The following is a 23,357-nucleotide window of genomic DNA, read 5'->3' on the forward strand; positions in this document are numbered from 1 at the left end:
CTAAATTTCCACTGTGATAGATCTATTCAGACTTGGTTCTCTTGGTGAAGGAGGTCAGAGCATAGACAGTGGTGTCGATAATCTGCTTCCAGTCTCCCCTCTTCACCACTTGCCTAAGGTACCCAGGTGTGTACTTGTAGCCCCCACCCCTAGGGGAGTTCCATGACCTGTGCCAAACCCTTACATGTAAGCAGGTGGCCCTTGTCTCTTTCTCGTGGATGTCAGAACATCTCAAAACCCCACACCCATACCCTGTGCTGGCCTTTCCAACACTCTCCACTACCATTCCCGAGCAGGGCCTTGGTGCTTGCTGTTAGCACACCTGCTCTCTCCTCCCTGCAAGAGCCTCTCCATCTGCAGCCTGTGCCTCTACCTTGGGACTCCACTTGGATTTGGTTCTGATACGCCACTCAAACTTAATTACGGGAGCACCTCTCCCCAGTCAGGGTGATGGCTCAGAAAGTTTGGCTCTCAGTGGGTCGGGCCATCAGCCTAAGCTGGTCTAGTTATCGGGGGCTTGCTGTCTGGGTGCAGCCCCCTGCCTGGCCCTCTGTGATTCTCACACCTGGAAACTCAGGCACTGCTTAATCTGTCCCCACATTCCTTCTGTGGTTGTTTTTAAAAATGAACTTAGTTTTAGAATAGGTTTAGATTTAGAGAAAAAGTTGTGAGAATGATGCAGTTTGATTTCAGGCACTTTAAGACATTTACATCTGTTATCTGGCTCCTTCTATTTGGCACTTAGAGAATAAGATCTGAAGGTTTGAGGGTTGGGATGGCGGATTTTTTTTTTTTTTTTGAGACGGAGTCTGGCTCTGTTGCCCAGGCTGGAGTGCAGTGGCGCAATCTCGGCTCACTGCAAGCTCCATCTCCCGGGTTCCCGCCATTCTCCTGCCTCAGCCTCCCGAGTAGCTGGGACTACAGGCGCCCGCCACCACGCCCGGCTAGTTTTTTGTATTTTTAGTAGAGACGGGGTTTCACCGTGTTAGCCAGGATGGTCTCAATCTCCTGACCTCGTGATCCGCCCGTCTCGGCCTCCCAAAGTGCTGGGATTACAGGCTTGAGCCACCGCGCCCGGCCTTTTTTTTTTTTTAAACTAAGGATTGTAAAGGCTGTCCAGATTTGTCATTTGGCAGTTAATCTGGTCGTTCAACTGTATCTGGATACTAAAGAATCCTTAGTGGTAGACTGTGCAAGTGAAAGAAACATGAGTCCGGTGAACTTGACTAAGGGTGGAAGCTTATGCTCTGCAGCTCTTCATGGTGACAAGGAGGCAGGAGTGCCAGGGCCAAGGGTTAAGAGTGGGCTCCAGCATTGACGCCAGGGGAATTTGCATTTTATGGACATGTAAAGTTTCAAATGGTGGGGACAAGTAGGACGTGCCATGGATTGTCTTACTAGGTGAGAATTGCTTTTTAAAAGGCTGCCTGGTTTTCCCCTTACTTATTAAAAGTAAAAGAATATTTTAGCATCTATAAAAAGAAAAAATCTGCATTTCAATAAAGGCAACCTGTTCTAAGGTAGAGCAGTTGGAAACTTGTATGTTTCCCTCTGAATTACTCTCCAGCATTTAGGAACCCTTCCCCGCTCCACTGTGTTTTGGTGTTCCCCCTCGAGATCACTTGCTGATGCCAGTAGGAGCTGTGGTTCCCGTGGATTTACCTGTGCAGCAGCCAGGGGTGAGGTCCCCAGGCCAGCCTGGCCAGCCCAGCGTTTGTGCTGCCTGGCTGCCTAGGTGACACTGGACTTTTGCTCTCTGCTCTCCAGGATTACTATAAGATCATTAAAACGCCTATGGATATGGGAACAATAAAGAAGCGCTTGGAAAACAACTATTACTGGAATGCTCAGGAATGTATCCAGGACTTCAACACTATGTTTACAAATTGTTACATCTACAACAAGGTGAGATATGGGGGTGGGTGTCCAGCTGCCCTGGGGAGAGTGGAGGAGAGGCGACGGCAGTGGGCATGTCAGGAGCCCGTGGGCAGGGGTGTTGGGTGTGGCTGGGCTTCGAGTCTGGCAAGAGGAGACCCTTGGAGGTAGAGGTAATGAGACCTGTGGTTGTGCCTGTGGCTGGGTATGGGCTTTTTTGCTGGGAGGAGGGTGCTGGCCATGTTGAACTTGCAAGCCGTCCTTGTTAGCCTGAAGCATGTGCTTCTGGTGCCCTTGGGATTTTGGTTCCTGAGCATGTCTAGTAGAGAAGGTGTGAGGAGAATAGTGGCGACTCATGACAAAGTCCATTTGGGTGATGTAAATTGTTAGGAAAGAGCCTGCTAAAATGTAGTTGTGCAGAGGTGTGCCCAAACAGACCTCCACGTGAGAGAGGGTGTGATGGGGCCGGCGCAGAGCTCAGTTGCTCTGTGGGTGATGGTCTGCTGGAACTGTGGACATGACTGTCGATAACTCTTGGCCATAGATGAAGTGTCCCCCCGATCCTACATGTAGACCTGAAGGTCACTTCCTAACCCCGTAGCCAAACCTTTCGGCTCGGCTGTGCCATGAAGCCAGATCATTTGTTTACAGTTCAGACCACAGATGTGATTAAAATCAACCCTTTCAAATAGAACGACTCTGGAGGGAGACACTATACAGAACTCAGCTTTTGACCTCTGCTGGTGTAGTGGGTAAAAATGCCCAGAAGAGATGGGTAGGTGAGTTTCTTGAAGTTTACTGTGTTTTTTAAAGTTTCAGCTCTCACCACTTAGGTTTGAGCAAAATGTGCAGACCAGGCTCTCAGTTTAGAACTGAGTGGGAACAGCATGTTATAGATGAGGTGACAGAGTGGGAGCCCTAAACTAGTGTGAGATGTGCAGTGCCCAGAGTCCTGGTAAGCTGCCATGGGGGTACATTGGGGAGCATTGCTGGGGCCCTGCTAATGTATCATGGCAAGAAATCCTGTGTCATTCAAGTATTTCTGGTGAAACTGAATTGTGTCAAAGGAGGGCCCCTTTCAGTGATTGGCTGAGCTTGGCAGATGCTCAAGGCATTAGGATGGCTTCTCAGACAGGCCAGAGCTTAAAAGATGAGGGAGGTGTAGGTAGACAAGTGTAGGCTCAGCACACCTGTGGGAACACAAGCCTCTGTGATACCTGGTAGTGTAGCCATTGTGGCTCCTTTGGGTGCAGATCGGGGAAGGACCCGGAATACGACGCTTCATGCTTTGGGGGCAGGGGGTGGCATGGGGTGCCCTGTCTACAGAGGTGGGGAGGGGAGGGCCCTCTGACTCTACCCCTGTGTCTCCTTATCCAGCCTGGAGATGACATAGTCTTAATGGCAGAAGCTCTGGAAAAGCTCTTCTTGCAAAAAATAAATGAACTACCCACAGAAGAAACCGAGATCATGATAGTCCAGGCGAAAGGAAGAGGACGTGGGAGGAAAGAAGCAGGTAGAGTACTGAAATAGCAAGTAAACTGACTTTCTCCCCGACCTTTGTCCCTTTTCCAAGTTCAGTGGGGGGCTGGGAGTGGCAGGAAGATGGTGACATTATATACTGCATGCCGTGTTTGGACATGTGAGATTGGGTTTGGTGTTGGATCCATCCCACAGGGTCATGTGGCCCTGTGGCCTCTCGTAAGCAGAAATAATTGGGCCCTGCCTTTTCTGAGGGTAGGTGATAGATTTATGATAAAAAGAAAGTGTAACTTTTCAAAGCACTTTGACATTTTTTGAACACTTGACTCTACCAGTATCATAGGTGGTTTTTACTTTTCCATTTTAAGGACATTAACATGACCAGAAATCATTTTAACTAACATCTCAGCTCTAAACCTTGAGGTTGGAAATTGGAATTACCTTAATGCACTGGTGTCAGAGCTATCCCTGCTTCTTCTGATGCTCAGTCATCTGAAGTGAAAACCTTCCGCATCCATTTCTGCCTGTCACCACCCCCAACTGACACAGGGTTCCAGGGGCCAGCTGGCAGAGCTGTGCACTCCAGGAAATTACTCTGTCTAGGAAACTAGCAGCTACTGTCCACATCTTGTCCTTTGCAACTCCATGCTGCAGAAGGGTGACATTTGCAAGGTGGTCCCTGAGTGTGAGTTGTTTGCTTTTCTGAGCAGCAGCCTTTCACCTGGCCTCCCACGCTGTTCTGAAGTGGTGGCAGAAAGGGGGTTGCTGCATCCCCTGCTGCACGCAGAGGTAAATAAGGAGAACTAGTCTCACGTGTCATCCTGTGGCTCTTGTACGTATCAGATCACATCCCTGATCCTCATATAAGTCACATCCCTTATCCTTACATGAGGATATTGGTCCTCACTCCCTGGGACCAGGGGTTTGGGCTGCACGCTGGGCAGACAGACATGGTGGCACCTCCTGTTCCAGTCTGGGAGAAGCCCAGCAGTTGTGCCAGGGGAATGAGAATTGGGAAACTCAGTGGAATCTCACCCTTGCTCCTTGAGATGCACAGAGAACATGGGTGTTGCTTGAGCTGGTAGATGAAGGCACTGGGTGTCTTTGTCCGTTTTCATGGCAGCGAGCATGCACACGAAGGATGTGGTGACCCAGGTTATGCTCCCAGACATTCGCACCCTGGTCCATCTGCTCTTGTTAGAGCTCTGACCTTAACCCCTCATTTTTTGCAGCTGGTTGGGTGAGCCACGTGACCATTGTGTGTTTGGACTCCCTGCACAGCTGCTGGGAGGCAGCGCCGGAGCCAGTCATGAAGGGCAGCAGTCCAGCTGCCCCCTGTGGCTCGCGGAGGTGGGGGTCTGCCAGTTTTCAGAAACTTTGGCAAGGGTGGCTACTGCCGGCTCCCTGCCAGAAGCTTTTACTCAGAAGACAGTGCTTCTGGGAACAAGGGCAGCTGTGCCTGGAAGCTCTGAGTGTTTTCCTGCTCTCTGTCCCCTGTCAGCCTGTGCTTCCTGCTCCTTCAGCCTGGGCCTCCAGGCTTCATGAAGGGGTCTTTGTGCCTGAGTTGGGAGTCGCAGCCAGGATGCCCTAGGAAATGAGAAGTGCGGTTTTCTGCTGTTCTCTGAGCCCCAGGGACAGGTGGACGGGTTTGGCAGAGTGGAGTCTGGGATGTTCATTTCTCAGGCAAATGCAGCACGCAGATATGCGCTCACTGTGTGTGGTGTGTGTCCCCATAAGGTCAGCCAGCATGTGGACGTTAGCATGGCCTCTAACTCCCTGTCTTATTATGATTCGTAGGGACAGCAAAACCTGGCGTTTCCACGGTACCAAACACAACTCAAGCATCAACTCCTCCGCAGACCCAGACCCCTCAGCCGAATCCTCCTCCTGTGCAGGCCACGCCTCACCCCTTCCCTGCTGTCACCCCAGACCTCATCGTCCAGACCCCTGTCATGACAGTGGTGCCTCCCCAGCCACTGCAGACACCCCCGCCGGTGCCCCCCCAGCCACAACCCCCACCCGCTCCAGCTCCCCAGCCTGTACAGAGCCACCCACCCATCATCGCGGCCACCCCACAGCCTGTGAAGGTGAGTGTCCTGGATTCTGGAGGGCTGCTGTCACCAGGGAGGAGAGCAACCCTGTCCTTGCCCGTGCTTTACACAAAGCCTGTCCTGGGTCCCGGGCAAGGGTGGGTGTTTCTGGGAAGATCTTGCTGTGTTGAAATTGCAGCCCAGAAGCAGCTGCCCCACTGACTCAAAAGATCCCATAATTGTGTCACACCTCCTAGTGGGTTCTTGCCCCGCCCCCCCCGTCCCTCTCTAATTTAGACTGTGCATATTGCAGATGTGCCATCTAAATAGTCTCTGAATTGTGCCTCTCCTGGGCACTTGGGGGGAGGCCCTGGTGTTAGGTAGTAAGCAGCCTCCAGAGGTCCCTTGGCTTCCAAGTGAGCACACAGTTTTATGCTTTCTCCTGCCACAGGCAGGTCCTGTCCCAGCTGCAGAGCAGAGTGGTGGAACACCGTCTGCCTGTCCTTGGCCCTTTGCCTGTGCAGTTATCTTTGGGTCCATCCTATATGAATGTTGGGGCCCTAGACAGGGCATGGCTTTGGGGGTGACCCTGAGGGCAGCTGTGCTGGCTGCCACTTCTGACTGTGCCTGTTGGCATCCGTGTTCTTGGCAGACAAAGAAAGGAGTGAAGAGGAAAGCAGACACCACCACCCCCACCACCATTGACCCCATTCACGAGCCACCCTCACTGCCCCCGGAGCCCAAGACCACCAAGCTGGGCCAGCGGCGGGAGAGCAGCCGGCCTGTGAAACCTCCAAAGAAGGACTGTGCCCGACTCTCAGCAGCACCCGGCACCAGAGAAGAGTAGCAAGGTCTCAGAGCAGCTCAAGTGCTGCAGCGGCATCCTCAAGGAGATGTTTGCCAAGAAGCACGCCGCCTATGCCTGGCCCTTCTACAAGCCTGTGGACGTGGAGGCACTGGGCCTGCATGACTACTGTGACATCATCAAGCACCCCATGGACATGAGCACAATCAAGGTGAGTGGGATGTGCCTGAGCAGAGGGACAAGGTCAGGCACATCAGAGCCTGACCCTAGCCTTTCCGGTCCAAGAGGAGGCCTAGGCCTGGAACGGTGGCTGCGTGGGCTTTTCCTGCTAACTCGAAGAAACTGAGCGCCCCCTGCTGGCCGCTGTGGGTCATGCTCTGAGACCCCGTGCTTGGCCATTGTGGCTGCGGATGGCTGTGCTGCCCCTTCCCCTAGTCTGAGGAAAAGCAAGACAAGCCCTCTGGCCTTGGGGGCCCAGGGCCCCGGGTACCTTGCCCACACAGTAGATGCTCCATGAGAGTTTGGGACTTGGCAGCCTTGCCAGCCTCTTTCTGGTGGGGAAGGCCTTGCTATCTCTTCTGTGTGGGAGGCACGCTGTAAGTGCCAACATTTTCACCATAGTGTTTTGAGACCTTTTTGGTTTTAAAACTTACTACGTGTGTCTTCTTCTGGGAGTGGAGTCCCAAACATGGGGCAGGCAGAACAGGGAACAGTGCTGTGTCCGTTTGACGAGCTCCTGTACTGTGTCATCACGATGAGCTGGGCCCAGCCCTCTCCATCACTTCTCCCCCTCAGTTCTGGTTCAGGCTCCACCTCCTGTGGGTTCTGAGTCTACCTGCTTGTGAGCCAGGCAGGTAAGCTGGGATGCTGGCAGGGCCAATCCCAGCCCTGAGGCTGAGAACTGGGGTGATGGCCTGTCCCCCACTAGAATCTTGACAAAACTGAGAGCCAAGAAACCAACTTGCTCCTCTAGGCAGCCCTTTCATCTGCTGCCAGCTACTTCTCCATGGTCACTTGGGCAGACACAGCTGACAGGGACCTGTCTTGTTTTCCAGTCTAAACTGGAGGCCCGTGAGTACCGTGATGCTCAGGAGTTTGGTGCTGACGTCCGATTGATGTTCTCCAACTGCTATAAGTACAACCCTCCTGACCACGAGGTGGTGGCCATGGCCCGCAAGCTCCAGGTGAGGCTTGGGGGAGGGCACAGCCACCCTCAGCAGAGCGGGCTGAGGTCCTCGTGGGAGCAGACCTCTGTGGGCCTTGGCAGTTTTTTTTCTGTCACTTTCCTTGGGATAATGCCATGTTGCTTTAGAAAAGTGCCTAAACTCAGCCTAGTGCACACATTTTAAGTTGAGATTATTCAGTTAAAGTAGAGTGGGTGTTCCACTGCAGGCCCCCTTCCCCATCCTCCACCAGCTCTCATTTGCTTTTGGCTGAAAGAGCGGGTGTGTGTTGTGCATGGCCCAGTCTCTCCTACAAAACACACCTGTCTCAAGTGGTTCGGGGGTGGGGGGCACTCTTGCCAAGTAGGCTCTGTCACAGTTGTGAGCTGAGGACATCTGCACTGTGGACATCTTTCCACCAGAGCCTTAAGAGCCTTCTAGCTGCAGAATGGTTGTTTTTCCACATGGCCACAATTCTGGTGGGGGATCCTGGGCCACTTCCTTCAAGTTGAGAGCCTGGGTGGTGCACAATGTGAAATACACGTGTGGATGGGGAGGGGAGATTATAGCATAGACGTGTGAACTGTTATTTTTTTAAGAAAGGAAAAATATTTAGGTTTAAAAAACGGCTTTCTTTGGTTAATAAGATTGGGTTTAAAATTTTGGAGAATAAAGTCAATATTTAGTACTATCAATCATCTTTTTCTTTCTTTCTTTCTTTTTTTTTTTTTTTTTTTTTTTTGCGGGGGAGGGGGGGGTCTTAATTATTGGAGACAGGGTCTCGTTCTGTCACCCAGGCTGGAGTGTAGTGACACAATCATAGTCACGGCAGCCTCTGCCTTCCAGGCTCAAGCAATCCTCCCACCTCAGCCTCCCGAGTAGCTGGGACTACAGACTTGCACCACCATGCCCAGCTAATTTTGCCTCTTTTCTTTTCTTTTTTTCTTAAAGAGGTGGAGTTTTGCCATGTTGCACAGGCTGTTCTGGAACCCCTGGGCTTAAGTGTTCCACCTGCCTCGGACTCCCAAAGTGCTGGGATTACAGACCCATCTTCTTTTTTAAATTATTTAAAACTGGCCGGGCGCGGTGGCTCAAGCCTGTAATCCCAGCACTTTGGGAGGCCGAGACGGGCGGATCACGAGGTCAGGAGATCGAGACCATCCTGGCTAACACGGTGAAACCCCGTCTCTACTAAAAAAAAAATACAAAAAAATTAGCCGGGCGAGATGGCGGGCGCCTGTAGTCCCAGCTACTCGGGAGGCTGAGGCGAGAGAATGGCGTAAACCCGGGAGGCGGAGCTTGCAGTGAGCTGAGATCCGGCCACTGCACTCCAGCCTGGGCGACAGAGCGAGACTCCGTCTCAAAAAAAAAAAAAAAAAAAAAAATTATTTAAAACTGTAGATAAATGATCATAAAAATTCCCAGCCTTTTCTCCCCAAGGCCATGGGTTGCTTCGGTTCTCAGGGTCAGAGCAGGCTGTGTGCCGGGCCACCTGCCATCATGAGGTGCTGATGTGCTCATTGTAGGCCTCAGCAGGCTTCTGCACTCCTGGCTCTCACAGCCATCTGCTTCCAGGGCAGAAGTGAGGACTTGGAAAGCCTTTGGTGACCTGCAGATCTGTGCCGGGCAGAGGTCACCAGAGCCCCACTGTCTGCTTGCCTCCCAGCTGCACTAGTTCCTCGTGTTGTCCCAGACTCCCCACCATAGCACCCCATACCTGCTCCCACTGGACCTAAGGCACTGTGTGTCTCCTGTTCTCTGTGGATCAGGGGCTGCCTTGACTTCAGAGGACATGTGCTCAAACTCTTGAGGTAGGGTAAACACTTTCCTTGTGAAGTTTGTTGGGCTTTTTCTTACTAGTATGGATGTGTCTCTTGTTATTTAAATGCGTGCTCAGGGCCGGGCGCGGTGGCTCAAGCCTGTAATCCCAGCACTTTGGGAGGCCAAGACGGGCGGATCACGAGGTCAGGAGATCGAGACCATCCTGGCTAACACGGTGAAACCCCGTCTCTACTAAAAAATACAAAAAAGTAGCCGGGCGAGGTGGCGGGCACCTGTAGTCCCAGCTACTTGGGAGGCTGAGGCAGGAGAATGGCGTAAACCCAGGAGGCGGAGCTTGCAGTGAGCTGAGATCCGGCCACTGCACTCCAGCCTGGGCGGCAGAGCGAGACTCCGTCTCAAAAAAAAAAAAAATAAATAAATAAAATAAATAAATAAATAAATAAATGCGTGCTCAGGCTTGGGGCTTTTTATTTCTTTTTGTTAGGGTTTTTTTTTTTTGGAAACGGGGTCTCATTCTGCTTACTGCAGCCTCAACCTGCTGTGCTCAGTTGAGCCTCCCAAGTAGCTAGGACAGTAAGCGTGTGCCACCATGCCTGGCTAATTTTTGTATTTTTTGGTAGACATGGCGTCTCATTGTGTTGCCCAGGCTGGTCTCAAACTCCTGGGCTTAGGTGATCCACCCACTTCAGCCTCCCAAACTTCCAGGATTACAGGTATGAGCCACGGCACCTGGCCTGTTTCTTAGTTTTATTTTCTGTGACTTGGGGAGTTGTTGCCCTCTCTTCACTTTGGTGGTGTATGTGTGCCTTCTTCACAAACAACATTGCCCCTTCGTCATTCATGTTTGCATTTCCCATCCTTGAAGGAGTTGAGGCTTTTTAATTTCTTTCCTTTTTTTTTTTTTTTTTTTTGAGATGGAGTCTCTTTCTGTCACCCAGGCTGGAGTGCGATGACAAATCTCACCTCACTGCAACCTCACCCTCCTGGGTTCAAGCAATTCCCCTGCCTCAGCCTCCTGAGTAGCTGGGATTACAGGCGCACACTACTACACCCAGCTAATTTTTGTATTTTTAGTAGAGACGGGGTTTCACCATATTGGTCAGGCTGGTCTTGAACTCCTGACCTCGTGATCCGCCTGCTCAGCCTCCCAAAGTGCTGGGATTACAGGCGTGAGCCACCATGCCCGGCCAGGCTTTTTAATTTGAATGCAGTTTTTGTTCAATGCCACCCGGTGGCAGTGGCGCCCTCAGATTTGTGCCTTAAGCTCCTCCATCGCTCCCTCTCTCCCACTCTCTTGAGAAGACGGGCACAGCTTTTGCCCACACTGCTCACGTTGATACCCATGCCCTTCATCTACCCTCACAGGAAGAACTCAGCAGAAACAGATTCTCTCCCAGCACCAGAGGTGACTGTTTTGAGCTACTTTACTAAGAGAAAGAAAAGAAAAAGCACCTTCTGATGCATTCTATCCCTTCCTTCCTCATTTTAATCTCATTTTTCCTGTCCTCTCCTGCACCCTGGAGCCACCTCCTTTTCACAGATATTCTCCAACAAAGATTTTTGGGACTTAAGTGTTTTTTGCATTTTTCTCCTTCTGGGAAACCTGCCTGAATGTAGAGTTTACCAAGGCCACTGGGATGTGTGTCACACCACAGACCCTGCAGCAGAAGAGTTTCTTCTACACACAGGCTACAGGTGCTGAACTGGAGTAGACACAGGCCTCACTCTTAAGGGGGTCCCAGTGCAGGCCAAGGGGTAGGGGGTGCTTGTGGGTGGGCTGCCTCTGGCCCAGCCTGCTTTGCCTGCCCTTGGGAGGGGTACCTCTCTGCCAGTGCTTGGCAGAGGTGTTTCTCTTTGAGCAACAGAGTTGATGTGGAGGGTTCCAGGGCAGGCTTCTCTTCAGTGGGCAGTTGTGTTTGTGGCATTTCAGGCTTTGTTTTTCTTTCGTCTCTCTACTTTCTCTGCATCAACATGGGGTAGAGAGCAAATTCTCCATCAGAGAAGGGGAGGGACAAAGCCCCAGCCCTTGCTCACCTCTTCAAGACCTGTTGGGACCTGCTTAATTGAGTCTCTTAATTGGGCTGGGCCCAAGAAGTGGGATTTATCTGGAAAGTTACTTGGAAAAGGAGCCACTTTATTTTTCTCTCAGCCTCTGAATTCTGAGGTCCTTGAGAAAACCTGTGTTCCACAGCCTGACAGCCAAGATACTTGTCTGAAACCAGTGGGGTGTGCTGAAACTGAGAAGCACGACCTCGGAGCCAGACCTCCAGAGGAGTGGGGTGTAGGTTATGGGATGCCGGGCAGGGGGCTGGGCGTCAGCTGGGTCTCTGTCAGTCCAACAGAATGCTTGCGCTCCGTGTTCCATGGTGGGTGCTGGTGCGTGCTACCCCTCACCATCACCATCCTCCCTTGTGAGAGGCTTGCCCTGGGTGCATCTTGAATCGGGTTTTACTGTCCTCTTGCTGGCTCCACAGCATCCCTGACTGTGTTCTTTCACTCTTAGGTCTTTTTTTTTTTTTTTTTTTTTTGAGACGGAGTCTCGCTCTGTGGCCCAGGCTGGAGTGCAGTGGCCAGATCTCAGCTCACTGCAAGCTCCGCCTGCTGGGTTCACGCCATTCTCCTGCCTCAGCCTCTGGAGTAGCTGGGACTACAGGCGCCCGCCACCTCGCCCGGCTAGTTTTTTGTATTTTTTAGTAGAGACGGGGTTTCACCGTGTTAGCCAGGATGGTCTCGATCTCCTGACCTCGTGATCCGCCCGTCTCGGCCTCCCAAAGTGCTGGGATTACAGGCTTGAGCCACCGCGCCCGGCCACTCTTAGGTCTTAGCACACTTCCAGCTCATGGCAACCCATTGCTGCCCATGTATTCATTCACTTTTCTCTTTCCAACTAGAGTGTGAGCTCCTTGAACAGGGAACTTGTCATTCCTGTTTATCATCAAGCTGTTACTTGGGGACATGTGACTGTTGCAGCCACACAGCAAGGTTTTCCTACAACAGCCCTGGGCCCACTGGCTTGTGGGTTTCCTAGGGTGCCCCCACTCAGGCTACAACAACAGTTCTCACGTCCAAGAGACGATGAAGGATGACGGGGTCACGCAACTGGACACGCCAGGAAGCTGGCAGTTCCCAGTCCCGCCAGTGTTAGTTTCTCATCCCAGCTGGCTTTGTGTCTTATATTCTTTGCTCTTTGTTCCTGGGGCCTTTGGAGAGCCGCCATGGGCACCCAGGGAATGGAAGGAGGCCTCAGAGTGAATGCCACGTGCCCCCACCCCACCATTTACTCAGCAGTCATCACCTGGTGGGGAGAAACGAGGACATCCTCATGTCTCGAAGCTGGCCCAGCCTTACAGACTAGTTCACTACAGTAGCTACCACTCAGTAGAGGGCACTCCCTCTCTCCTGGGAGGCAGAGCTGATATCTCCCTTCATGATGTCCTGACACTTCTGAGGCCCACTTCTCTAACCTGCTCCCTGCTGCTTGGCAGCAGGCCTGGCTCTTCCAGAAGCTCATGTGGCCCCAGCTGCCTCTTGGAATCATTTTGGGACCTGAGACCACCCACATCCAGAACACTACCCACCTGGCACATAGCTGGGTGCTGCAGGGCTAGGGATCTGTCTTATTCTCTCACTAGGGCCTCCACTCTGATGTGAATCCCCCCACCTTTTCCTCCCTGGGCCGTACTCCTGGCAGGCTAACTGGTGATGGTCTCTGGTCATCCCTTCTTGTGTATCTTCTTCCTTGCCTCAGACCTGCTCAAGGAGTTATTTCTGAATAAAGTTATTTGCTGGGTACAGTGGCTCATGTCTGTAATCCCAGCACTTTTCACTGTAGGCCTCAGCCTACATTCTAGGCCACCTTGTGGGAGGATCCCTTGATCCCAGGAATTGGAGACCAGCCTGGGCAAGATGGCAAAAACCTGTCTGCACAAAAACTTAGCTGGGCATGGTGGTCTCAGTTACTCAGGAGGCTGAGGCAGGAGGATCTCTTGAGCCCAGGAAGATGAGGCTGTAGTGAGCCATGATTGAGCCACTGATTGCATTCCACCCTGGGCAACAGAGCAAGGCCGTGTCTCCAAAAAGAAGATGGAAGAAAGAAAGAAAAAGTTATTGGGCCAGGCGCAGTGGCTCACGCTGGTCATCCCAACATTTTGGGAGGCCGTGGCAAGTGGATCTGTTGAGGTCAGGAGTTGGAGACCAGCCTGACCAACATGGTAGAACGCTGTCTCTGCTAAAAATACAAAAATTAGCTGGGCGCGGTGGTGTGTGCCTGTAATTCCAGCTACTTGGGAGGCAGAGGTTACAGTGAGCTGAGATTGCACCACTGCACTCCAACCTGGGTGACAGAGTGAGACTGTCTCAAAAAAAGAAAGAGAAAAAGTTACTGGCTAAAGGAAGTCATCCTCCTGGTGGCCTGGAGGGGAGGGAATCAACACCACAGTTATATGGGATGCCTGCTCCAGCAGCATGGGAGAGGAAGCCTCAAGAAGTGTTTCCTGAGCCATCAGGAGGGGATTCCAGGGCTATGGTCCTCCCTGAAGCATTGACACACATTTGGGGGAAGGTGCTTGCCATGGTGTGTTTCCACGATGATCAGTTTATTCCTGGTGTAAAGCAGGTCCCAGAATTCTCCTGGGAAGCCAGGCCTGTGCTTCTGCCTCTGTCCTGAGCCATCACTGGATTGAGCACAGCGCCCCCAGGGTAGAGCAGGGACTTGCCAGCTGGCTGGCAGTATGTGTGGTCTATGTGTGGCTGCTGTTCCCTGAGCTACATGACCCCATGTGGTTCCATCTGATTGCTGGATCTTAGGGTCTCCTGCGCACAATGGTTCCCTCCTGCAGCCTGTCCTCAGTGCCCCACACCTGCTGCCTAAACTTCTTTTACCTTGTCCCGCGTACGCTGGAGGTGCCTCCTCCAGTGGTGCAGCCCTGCTTGGTTAAGTGCTCCAGGGACGATCTGAGGAATGAGGAGACCAACTTAGAGCCGTGTCTGCTACAGCAGAGCCTGGTCCCCTAGAGGAGGTGTGTTTGTGGCAGGCACACTCCCACTGGGGACCTCTGCACGTGCTGTGTCCTCTGCCTGGAACACCCTCTCAAGCCGCAGACTCCTGCTCCCGCCACGCACCTGGCGGGAGCCTTGGCTGTTTTGCGGTTTGGGGGTGCCCTTGACCAAGCACCCCCAGACTTCAGTGGGCTGGCTGCCTTGGTGGCCTGGGTCTCACGTCCTTACCTTGGCTGTGTCCTCCAGGGAGTAAGTGTCTGGCTACATCGGGACCACCTTGCTCTTCAAAGTGAGATTTGAGAGAAGAGTGTTGCAAGAGTTGTTGGAGGCCCTTGCCCCTGTCTTGGCGGCAAAGAGAGGATCACCATCCTCTTTCGCTCTCGGTTGGTTTCTGTTGAGTTGGCCCCAGCAGCCAGTGAGGCCAGGTGATGCTAGGCCGTGGCCTGGGTACCCAGCAGCCCTCACAGCGTGTCTTTCTCTCACCAGGATGTGTTCGAAATGCGCTTTGCCAAGATGCCGGATGAGCCTGAGGAGCCAGTGGTGGCTGTGTCCTCCCCGGCAGTGCCCCCTCCCACCAAGGTTGTGGCCCCGCCCTCCTCCAGCGACAGCAGCAGCGATAGCTCCTCAGACAGTGACAGTTCGACTGATGACTCTGAGGAGGAGCGAGCCCAGCGGCTGGCTGAGCTCCAGGAGCAGGTGAGGGCGTTGGTGGCTCCATTCTTAATCCCCAGAGTCCATGGACCAGGGCGGCCTCCCCAAAAGTTTCTAAGAGAGATTCTTGGCTCTGAATTCCCAAGGGAGCAGAATTTTCACTGGACCACCTATGGCCTTTTCCCCTCTGCTAGGTCAAGTGCATGTTGATCATGCACGTATGTGTGATATTTGTGTTGAGCTTGCAGTTGGGGATAGGGAGTGACGTGGCCATTTTCTGGGCAGAGAGGAGGTGGCTTGATCCTTTCAATGTCTGGAAGGGGGAGGTTGAGCTAGGATGTTTGTCTCTCCTGGGGCTACCTGGTTGCTCCTCTCCCTATAGCCAGTCATCAGGCCCTTCGTGCCTGACGTGTCTGTATGCTCTTACTTAGCTTCTTAGGGGCCCTCCTTCTGGGATCAGGATGGCTGTGAGACTTAGTGTCTGTCGACTTGATCGGCTCCTCTGTTGAGGAGGACACTGGCAATCTTTGGAGTTGAGGGAATGGGTGGGGATAGGCTTGTTAGGAATCTGGTTAACATGACAGGTGCAGAGCTGGGGGCCTTCCCTCCCCCTGCGTCCCCTACACACCCTGATGCCCCAGGTGCATGTTTTTTGGAGCAGTCGCCTGGGTCTTGGGTGACAGGAAGGTGGTCTTAGCCCTGAGTGTGTGTCTTGCCTGTCTGGTCCACAGCTCAAAGCCGTCCACGAGCAGCTTGCAGCCCTCTCTCAGCCCCAGCAGAACAAACCAAAGAAAAAGGAGAAAGACAAGAAGGAAAAGAAAAAAGAAAAGCACAAAAGGAAAGAGGAAGTGGAAGAGAATAAAAAAAGCAAAGCCAAGGAACCTCCTCCCAAAAAGACAAAGAAAAATAATAGCAGCAACAGCAGTGCGAGGTCTGTGTCCCCTGAGTTTGCCCTGGGTGGGGACCCTCCTTCCAGGGCCTGTTCTGAGACTGTGTGGGCCACTGCCCCTCCCCGTCCTCATTGGGTGCGGAGGCTGCCCATCTGCAGCGTGGCTCCACAGGCCAGGCTGGTGGCCATTTGCACACAGGACTTAGCTGCACTGTCTCTGCCCCTTTCTGTAGGATGAGCCTTCGGAGCTCACCATGTTTGGTTGGGGGGGATAGGCGGCAAGGATGGGGCTGTAGCACAACCCCCACTCAGGCAGCCTGCAGTCACAGTTTACTTTCAGTCTCCACTGGGTGCTCCCAGAGATTGAGTTGCCTATGCTCCGTTTCCTGTGAAGGCCGGTGGGTGGGGGATATGGGAAGGGCACCCCCGGCACCCCTTCACCCCAACATACATGTGGAGGAATGAGTGCCTGGCATCCTCAGGGGGCCCGTTCTTGATGATGTCTGCATTGTCCCTTCATAGCAAGAAGGAGCCAGCGCCCATGAAGAGCAAGCCCCCTCCCACGTATGAGTCGGAGGAAGAGGACAAGTGCAAGCCTATGTCCTATGAGGAGAAGCGGCAGCTCAGCCTGGACATCAACAAGCTCCCCGGCGAGAAGCTGGGCCGCGTGGTGCACATCATCCAGTCACGGGAGCCCTCGCTGAAGAACTCCAACCCCGACGAGATTGAGATCGACTTTGAGACCCTGAAGCCGTCCACACTGCGTGAGCTGGAGCGCTATGTCACCTCCTGTTTGCGGAAGAAAAGGAAACCTCAAGGTGTGCTTGGGCCCTCTGGGCATGGAAGTCCTTCTGTGGGCACCCTTAGTAACTTCCCTCCTTGCTCAGTCTACTCTCTGTGCGCTTTTTCTTTCCAATTACAATGTTTGTGTTCTTGACACAGAAATCTCTGAAAGGTTGTGACATCACCCTCGGCCCTAGGCTGTCAGTGCCTTTCTAGATCTCTGACTGGTGGTGTCTGGGGCCCCTCTGCACCTTGTTGTCTGAAGCTGTGTTCTAAACCAGAGCTGCTTTCAACCCAGGCTGCCTGCTGCTGAGTCTCCCTCTGGCCTCTTTGGGGAAGGAGGACAGGCGGGTCTGCAGGGTCCCAGGACCTGTGTACCAATGGTTAATGCAGCACTGAACCGCCCTTTGTCCCTCTAGCAGGGACAGTTAGGTGTGGCATCCTTTCTGGACTCTTCCAAGCAGCTCTTTTGTGTCACACAGCTCATCTTGGCCTATGGCTTTCCTCTGAGGACTTAGGATCCGGTGTCAGGGCATTGCACAGTCTTTGTCCTCAGCCCAGACTGGCTCTTGGTGTCCTTGGGCCCCTACCTGGGGCACACCACATGATGATTCCGGCGTGTGTCTGAACAGCTGTGTTGAGAGACCCCCTGGGGTCTCTCCCTGCCTTGCCTTCCCTCTGGGCAGCATGTTCCTTTTGGATCCTCTTCTTCCCCTGTCTGAACAGTAACTGGGAGAATCCAAGCCTCATGCCCAGCGGTACCTTGTGTTAGGAAATTACCCCTCTGCCTGGTCTCTTGAATCCCTGATAAACCCCCCAAAGGGAACTTGGAGAGATTGAAGGAACCTTGAAATCCCAATGTCCGCAGTCTACCCATGGGAACTGTGGGGCCACGTGGGTTCTGGGAGTGGCAGCTGGCAGGAGCAGCCCCTAGGCCCACCGTGCACAGGCTCCTCACTGGTCCTTTCTCCAGATGGATGGGGTGTGCCCATGGCTCAGAGCGGCCTCCTGGGCCACGGCCTCGCCTGACAAGCTCCCATTGCTTGGGTTGCAGCTGAGAAAGTTGATGTGATTGCCGGCTCCTCCAAGATGAAGGGCTTCTCGTCCTCAGAGTCGGAGAGCTCCAGTGAGTCCAGCTCCTCTGACAGCGAAGACTCCGAAACAGGTTAGGTGACTTGTGTCCTACGTGTCTTACCAAACTCCTCCCACCTGTGCCCAGCACCAGCTCAGTCCTGTGTCCAGGATGCTAGAGCCCAGAGACGGCCATCCCAGAACTTGCTCAGTTCCTCTGTCTGCCTGTCTCTGTGTCGTCTCCCAGGGGCCATGGATAGCCTTGCATTCTGTGCAGCAGTGTCCATTCTCTCAGCCTGTCCGTCATGCTGTCCCTGCCAGGGGCTGGTCATGGAGGGCAAATGGCCAAAGGCGTTGACACTGCGGAGCCCTGGATGGTGGGTGGGGAGGCTGGGCCATGAGGACTGTGTGCATGGGGTCCCAGGCTGTGCTGTTGACCTTGAGGTGACTGCACCCAGCTTTGTGCCCCAGAGGAGACTTCGTGTCCCTGGGGCCTTCCCCATATCACATGCAGTGCGGCAGCTTCAGGGAGACACTTTGCTGGTTTCTGGTGGATGTGGAGCAGACTGCAGCTGGCCAGCCGCATGGCCAGTCTGCTGCTGGCCCCTGCCATCACCTGGGCCCCGGCCATTGCCTGCTCCTCCCCAGAGTGTGCTCGTTGCTGTGTTGGCTGCTCTTGAATCTGCCCTAACTCCACACACACCTGGACTTGGTGTGTCTCTCCTGCAATTCTAACTAACAGTCCCTTCTCTTCAAGCCCTGTGGGCCTGCACGTCGGACCCTGGGTTCCGCCTTAGAGCCCACTTTCTGAGCAGCAGCCTCAGTGGGAGGTGGAGGCAGGTAGCGATTCTGGGTGCCAGGTGGGAGTGGAGAGGGTCTGCTCTCCTCCAAGTGTGCACTTTCCTCATTATTCTCAGGGGCACAGATGCTCAGGCTGGTGCAGAGGAGAGGATAGGGAGGGAGCCATGGTGCCCAGGAGGCCTGGCAACCAGCCCCTGCTGAGCGATGGAGCTAACATCCTGTGTTTATGGCCAGCGGGGTTGCCGCTAGGCTGGTGCAGCTGCTTCAGTGAGCTGGCGTGCTGCAGACCACCTGAGAGCTGGCCCTAGGGTCTCAGGCAGGCTGGTGAGTGGGCATCCACAGTGGGAAACCTGTGTTTTGGCAGTAGACTCCTGCATGTTTTCCCACGGGCTTGTCACATCCCTGGGATTTTATTCTAACTAGAAATAAATGCTAACCGTCAATAATCAGTGCATGTAAATAACTTGATCGTGCCAAGGAAGATTGAGGACCCCTCACAGCAGCTGGGGAGAGCCATGTTGCTCTGAGGTGTGTGCGCACAGATGGGGCGGGGGCAGGTGGCACCTCGGGTCTTGTCAGTATTCCTTTTCGCTTGGACAGCCTGGTGCCCTCTGCTTCCCAGGTGAGTGAGGAGACTTGCCTTGAAGTGGGCTGAAAGACCCTCTAGGACTCCAGATGCCCACATTCTCTAGCACAACTGTGCAGAATGCCCTAGGCAGCTCACTGGTCCTGGCCTTCCCTGTCGCCATCCTTCACCCTTTCATCTCTAACCAGCACTCTCCCCACACTGCTTTTGTAATCCATCAGCCAGCAGGAGGCGCTGCACCCCATGGCTGCCCAGGATAGGGCTGGCTCTGCCACCCGAAGCTAGGGCTCCCACTCGCCGCACAGTGAGTGGGGTGAATGGCTGTATTCTTGGATCCAATTAGCATTCCTGGTGGCCGCTGACTTTTCACTTCCGGTGCCAGCCAAGCCTCCAGCTTGCCTTCCTCTGGGTTTTTGCACCTCCTGTTTTCTAGCTGACTGCTCCTACCGGAGGTTTTGTAGCCTTTTCATGTAAGGATCTGAGTGACCAAGTGGAAACCCCAGATGCTGAAATTGTCAGGGGACCCGATTAACTAAAATGACATGGCATGGTTGGGGGGGCGGGGGGTTGCTATTTTAGCCCTCACAAGACAAGACACCTTAGAGGGCTTGTGGACATCACATCCTGATTTCCAGTCTGTGGTCGTGGCCTTTGCCCTTGGCCTCTGCGTCCCTCTTCTGGGCTCCTCTGCTTTGGGAGAGGAGTTGGGAACGCTTCTGGCTTCCTGAGTGAGTGCCCCACACCCATCCTGCTGCTGCTGAGATTTTATTATTTTTTCACTCCCCCACTTTAAAAAAAGTGGAAAGATTGTGCAACAAGTAATCTGAGAGTCCTGGGAACAGCTGTCCTGGCGGGAAGGAGGGCGAGATTTACAGTCTCAGAGCCTCTGGCTCCCAGGCTCCCAGGCTCCCAGGCTGTGGCAGTCCAGCCCTGGCCGCTCGCGCAGCTGCCTGGGCTCTGGCCTTCCCCTCTTCCCAGACGCCCTCCCCACCTTGGGTTTTGCCTGGCTCCCTTTTGTCTTCGCAGTCCTGACCAGCAGGGGCTTTCCTTTGCCTTCTGTGTGCACTGAGTGAGCTCTGTCGTGGGCCGGCAGGGTGCTTCTGCTCTCAGGCGGGGCTGCTGTGAGGGTTTTGTACGGCAGATCCCGAAGCGGGAACCCACACCCTGGCACCAATAAGTGCAGCCTTCTCCTGCCCTGTCCTGCACAGGACTCTGCATTCTCAGGGCGGGGGAGCAGAGGGGGCGTAGCTAGCTCCTTCAGCAGCTGCTCTCCTGGGTCCAGGAAGTCCAGCAGCCCTGATGTCCATGGCCAGTTACAGGCAGCTCTGCCTTAGTGGAGGAGTGGATCAGGGTGGGGGAACATTATTTCCCTTTGGTATTTTGGGGCCTAATTGATTTGCAGCTCCCCCCAACCCCCCTTGTTCTTGTGTTTCCATTTGGATTGGAGCCGAAATTCCTGAAAGGGCCTATTTTTGTCACTTATACTACGGGGTTAGTTCCGCTGACACGGCCCTGAGACATGAATCACCAAAAGAAACCAAACAGAGTCACTAGATTGAGGCTGGGGGGTGTGATACTGAACACCCCTCCTGGCAGCTATCCATAGACCAGGATGCTGTAGACTGATGCAGGCGTGGGGTGGTCCTCTGCGGCCAGGCTCCAGTTCAGGAAACCACGGAACACAGGCAGGAGGAGGATGGTGGGGGTGGGTGCTGCTTTCCTAGCTGGGTCCCAGGCTACCATGTATTCCCCACCCTCTGCCCCGGCAGCATGCAGTGCAGTGGGCCAGCCCTACCACTTCCTCTCATTCCAGCTAGTGCTTGGGCTGTGGTCTTTCATTGAGCTGTGATTCCAACTAAAGCCTGGAGCTGCTTGAGGGTTCTGTATTGAGACAGGCAGGGGTAGGGCACAAATGCCACCCTCCCACCACCCCTAGGGCATCTGCAGACCTGGGGGGGTCAGACTGGAGGAAGATACTGTCCCAGGTGGGCTGTGGACAGCACTGTGGCTTTGCTGTCATTAGCAGTGGGGTTAGGTCTGCCCAGCATATGGGGCAGGGCATGTCCTAGGAATCTCCTAGCTTTGACTTGTCACATTGCTGACATCTGGCTCTTCCCAAGTGTCACGCACAGGTCTTCGTGAGCTGAGGTGTCTCCACAGCTTATATTCCTCTTAGGGGATACCCCCTTCACCTCCGCTGCCTGGGCTGGGACAGGGTTTCAGGGAGGTGTGAGAGATCCTCCTGGGCTTTGGTCTGGTCTTCTAGTAGGAGCGGGAGCGCAGTTCAGCTATTTTAGTCTCCTGGCTTCCTTTTCCCAGGATTGGAGCATGTGGGTGTTTCTTAATGGCTCCAGGGGAAAAAGGAATGCTTGATGTTTTGGAAAGATTCGAGCTGGGAAGTGCAGACAGAGGCTATGGGGCATTCTTACCACACAACCAGCCTCAGCTTCCTGACCCCCAGGGTCTTTGAGGCACTTAGTCGCATCTCCAGGCCTGCTGCTTGCCTCTTCCAGAGTGTGGCGCTTACCTAGGGGAAGAGTGAGGACCCTGAAGGTGGGGGAATAGGAAGAGACTTGAAGATGGGGCAGTAGCCTTTCCGTCTGCACAGCCAGGTGACTCCCCTCTACACACCCAGTATTTGCAGCTGGAGGGATTCTGGGGCTTCATGGGCGGGTGAGGGTGAGCCTTGTGGAATGTGGCCTGGAGTGAGAGGCGGCCAGTGGGCGGGTTTTTCCCATGCCCGCACTCAGGGGCCAGGGAGTAGCACGTCGGTTGCATCCGTGACTCCAGCAGAGGCATCTGCTCTGCTGCGTGGGTGGGAACAAGCCCAGCGCCCCTCCCTGGTCCAGGGAGCCATGTTGGATGCCCCAGAAAAGGAAAGAAAGGACAAGACTTTATTCCTTGGCGTATTTCTTTTTCTTTTTTTCTTCCTCTTCAACAGTGTATATAATAGGTTTTGCTTTTTAGAGTTTGAACTTTTTGTTTGGGGGATCTGGAGGAATGCAGAGATGAGGCTGTTTGCTCTTTCCCCTCCACAGGGGATCCTGCATTCGGGTACCTCCTTTCTTAGGGACCCAGGTGGAAGGGCTGGCATTGCCTCCCTGAGAATAGACAGTGCGCAGCCCCTGGATGAGATGAGCTCAAAGTCAGCAGGGGCCTAGTTGGTTTGCCACACCTGTCTGGTGGGACAGGGCAGGGGTACCACTCAAATTCAAAAGAAGCCGCTTGAGGGCAGTAAAGGAAATGCCGGCGTGTGCTCAGCAGGCAGGGCACTCGTGGAGCTTGGTAGTGGGGGCCAAAGCCACTCTGTGGAAGCTGAGCAGGCTGGGGGTGGTTTACGAGGCGTTCATGTGTTCTGCCTCTGTGACCTTTCTAAGGGGGTGGTGGGTCTGTCCCTACCTACGGTTAGCCAGGCACGGGGCAGGGCTCCAGTCTCCAGTGCTGTTCTTGTGCGCATCAGCCACCAGGGCGCAGGAGGCTGGCTCGGTCTGCAGTTCTTCTGTTCTTGTGACTTAAATGGTACATTCCACACCATTTCTCTCACACTGGTTTCTCTCTCCCTCTACGTAGGTCCTGCCTAATCATTGGACACGGACTCTTAATAAAACGGTCTTCAGTTCCAGATTCCTTCCCAGCAAGCTATAGCTTAAGTCCATTTTCTTCCGTGAAAGGGACAGGACTCCATCAAGTTATGGAATTCCTCAGAGCCCTGGGCCTGTCCCCCGGGGTGGATTAGTCATGTCCAGCAGCACATGCCTAGTCCCGCCTTCGGGAAGGCTGCCTGCCTGGCCAGCAGCCCGGGCCTCCCCGTGTAAAGACTGCCTGGCTGTCCTGCCCAGCCTCCCTGGTCCTCTGGGGTCCTCTGGGTGGGTGGCATCTCCTGGAGGGTGATGACAATCCCCCACACATGCATTCATGTGGTGCTGCTCTGTGTGCAAAGCCAGACCCCAACTATGTTTTCTCTCTTTGTCCCATCCCTCTTTTTCTGGGACTTTGGACCCTAACTACTTCCCTCCTGAACCTCGCAGTGACATTAGTCCAGGAGAGCTCTTGTTCAGTGTGCGGAAGAACACTCTGACCTCTAGAGCTGTCCCAGATAAGGAGTGGGAGCTTTAGAGGCAAGGCCTCTAGACCCTGGAAGGCTCAGTGAGGCTCTTCCCACAGCATGCTTCTCACTGATACCCTATAAGGCTCGAGCCACCGCTGACTCTGAACCTTTTGGAGTCTTTCCTCCTCCGTCTCCATTGTTCCCGTGCATTTCCAAAAGCTTAAGTTGCCTGGCGGGCATTTCCCCAGTTTCTTTGGCCTCCCTCTTCTCAAGTCACATAGGGAAAGTACCTCCTGGAACCAGGCTGCAGTGTGCAGGACCTGCCGGGCAGGCACTGGTGAAGGGCCTTGGGCCCATCATTCCCCAATCCCACCTAACCCCACCCACCTCCTCTAG

General features: G+C 53.9%; 1 protein-coding gene across 1 annotated transcript in view; it reads left to right on the forward strand.

Moving 5' to 3' along the window:
- The window catches only part of BRD4 (bromodomain containing 4), a 99,547-nt gene that overhangs the window by 63,415 nt on the left and 12,775 nt on the right, over positions 1-23,357 (forward strand). The window contains 10 exon segments of the mRNA XM_030935104.1: positions 1,768-1,905; positions 3,253-3,388; positions 5,152-5,441; positions 6,037-6,189; positions 6,191-6,400; positions 7,245-7,373; positions 14,619-14,828; positions 15,515-15,714; positions 16,195-16,490; positions 17,510-17,620. Coding sequence (XP_030790964.1) covers positions 1,768-1,905; positions 3,253-3,388; positions 5,152-5,441; positions 6,037-6,189; positions 6,191-6,400; positions 7,245-7,373; positions 14,619-14,828; positions 15,515-15,714; positions 16,195-16,490; positions 17,510-17,620 — 1,873 coding nt within the window.

The sequence above is a fragment of the Rhinopithecus roxellana genome, chromosome 8 (genome assembly GCF_007565055.1).
Source record: "Rhinopithecus roxellana isolate Shanxi Qingling chromosome 8, ASM756505v1, whole genome shotgun sequence".
Classification (NCBI taxonomy): Eukaryota; Metazoa; Chordata; class Mammalia; order Primates; family Cercopithecidae; genus Rhinopithecus; species Rhinopithecus roxellana.